This window comes from Vigna unguiculata, chromosome 11 (assembly GCF_037176805.1).
Source record: "Vigna unguiculata cultivar grain cowpea cultivar isolate G323 ecotype 2 chromosome 11, ASM3717680v1, whole genome shotgun sequence".
Taxonomy (NCBI): domain Eukaryota; kingdom Viridiplantae; phylum Streptophyta; class Magnoliopsida; order Fabales; family Fabaceae; genus Vigna; species Vigna unguiculata.
Window position 1 is genome coordinate 42,407,112 of NC_140802.1, and position 2,281 is coordinate 42,409,392.

Here is a 2,281-nt window from a genome sequence, read left to right on the forward strand (position 1 = left end):
CTCTCTCCTCTGAGCCTATCTGTTCTCACTTCAATTCCCAAAGCCTAGCCTTAACCTACACCTTACAACCCAACCGGCTGTCTTTTTCCTTCAATGACTTTTATGCCCTTCCTTTCCTTCAATGGCGTAACCTACGTTCTTCTCTCTCTTTCTCTCTATCTATCTGTCATTCCCGAGATACAAGACATTATGGGCTTTGGTAGTAGTAGAAATCAACGTTAATCTTAAACAGCGTCGTTAAATCTACTATGTATGCACCAAAATCAATGGCACCAAGGGGGGGCCATTTCGGCAATTATTGTCTTCTCGTAAAAATTCTACACGTCTTGGAACGAACACGACGAAACCTAAGCCTCTCTCTCTGCCGCTAACCGCCATGTTTTCAGAGATGTTCTGCACCAAAAACAATACGCATGTTAATCCTCTCTCTCAACTCTCGACCATTTTGTTTCTCCCTGCTACCTACTCTATAAAAAGAGTGCTTCACAAACCCTCCGAATAAGAGCTGAGCGAGCACTGTGTGCTTCTGCTTCTGTTGTGTGTGCATACTAATAATCGAATCAAAAACTACCCATTAGCATTGATTTAATACATTATCTTGAAGAGAGAAAGAAAGAGGTTAAGATGGAGAGTGGAAATGAGGAGTTGGAGATGGGTGGGTCTAATGGGGTTGGAGCGAGTTCACGGTGGAACCCTACAAAAGAGCAAATAAGCATGCTAGAGAATCTGTATAAGCAGGGAATAAAAACTCCCAGTGCTGAGGAGATACAGCAGATAACTGCTAGGCTTAGGGCGTATGGTCACATCGAAGGAAAGAATGTCTTCTACTGGTTTCAGAATCACAAAGCTAGGCAGAGACAGAAGCAGAAGCAAGAAACCATCGCTTACTTCAATCGCTTTCTTCATACTCCTCAGCCCTTTTTTTCTCCGCCAATTTGCCCAAATGGTTCGTTCATTCATTCATCCCTTTCTCATCATCATCATTCTATTCAATCAATGCATGTTTCATCTTTATTATATATAGCTTCTGGGTTCTTTGAAGATAATCTTCTCCTAACCAATTGTTATCTCTCTGAACATTTAAACCTGAGATTGAAATAACTCATACAAACTGAGATCTACATACTGCGCTTCTTTTAATAGTATTTATTTCTTCAGAAGCAACTGAAATCATCTTAAAAGTCACTGTCTCCACTTTTATGTAGCCAAATCATGATAGAAGGGACATCTGTTTCTTTTTCTTTCTGTTTTTTTCTTTTGTTTTCTTCCAAAAGCCTTTTTTTGACATATATATATATATATATATATATATATATATATATATATATATATTCTAAATTCAAACTGTTACATCTCTTTCTCATTAGTCACATATTATATTATATATATGTATAACCTTGGTAGTTGAGGGTGTTTTTGGTTTTCAGGGCTGTGTCCTCCATATTGCATACCTCAGGTGCAGAGTGAAAATGGGTTTTATCCCCAACATCCAAAGGTGCTTGTACCAGTAGGTTTTAGGAGAAGACCGTCTGAGATATTTGTGCCCACAGACATGTCAAACGTTGTCGTGCAACAGAGAATCTCGGATTGTAACTTGAGCTACAGTAACCAAGAAACGTTGGATCTTTTTCCTCTGCACCCAACTGGTATTTTGGAAGGGAAAACAATGTCTTCTCAGGCTTCAGTTTCTGCTCATAGTTCCACTGATATCAATGAAGATGATCCTTCCCCACTTAACCAACCCTTCTTTGATTTTTTTACTACTTCTGGACAAGGTTCTTAGGATTATCATCAGGAGACTTGTTTCATGTCATTCGCTTAAACTTCTAACATGCAACTTTTAATTCCCATGGCTCATCACTGAAATGTGTTTATTACATTCCTTTCAGTTCATTGTAATGAGATTATTATTGGTGCCTCTTTTTTCTTCTCTTTTTAATATATTATTATTAGTTATAACTCGACATATCCTTGTCAACCTGGCTTATGTTTCTGCCATAATTACTCTCACCCTTTTGCTTCATGAAGTAATTCTTTTTGCTGAATACTAAAAGCAAATGAGATTGATCTTTTTAAATTTTTGTTTTGGGAGATTTTATAATTTTTTTTTTCAAATATGTAAAAGATTTTAGTTGGACGAGAAGGGTCAATGAGTTTTTCTTAGAAAAAATGAAAGATAAAAACAACTGATATGGTTGTGAAAAGTGAGATAGAGAAAAACTACAGGGATTTGAAAAATAAAAGGTGTTCATCAATTATTGGTTTTTAAGATTTCTGTTTT

The 2,281-nt window shown here is 36.8% G+C and overlaps 1 protein-coding gene across 1 annotated transcript; it reads left to right on the forward strand.

Annotated features, from left to right (window-relative positions):
* Window positions 1–1,855, forward strand: WOX2 (WUSCHEL related homeobox 2). Its single transcript, XM_028056129.2, has 2 exons — window positions 1–946; window positions 1,428–1,855. Exons 1-2 carry the CDS (start codon window positions 625–627, stop codon window positions 1,781–1,783), a joined length of 678 nt encoding a protein of 225 aa, XP_027911930.1. The 5' UTR covers window positions 1–624; the 3' UTR covers window positions 1,784–1,855.
* Window positions 1,856–2,281: the final 426 nt, after the last annotated feature.

Excerpts from the sequence above, each read along its gene's own strand:
- WOX2 (XM_028056129.2), top strand. The coding sequence starts at position 625 with ATGGAGAGTGGAAATGAGGAGTTGGAGATGGGTGGGTCTAATGGGGTT. Across the intron at positions 947-1,427 it reads TCCGCCAATTTGCCCAAATG|GGCTGTGTCCTCCATATTGC; the intron begins GTTCGTTCATTC and ends TTTGGTTTTCAG.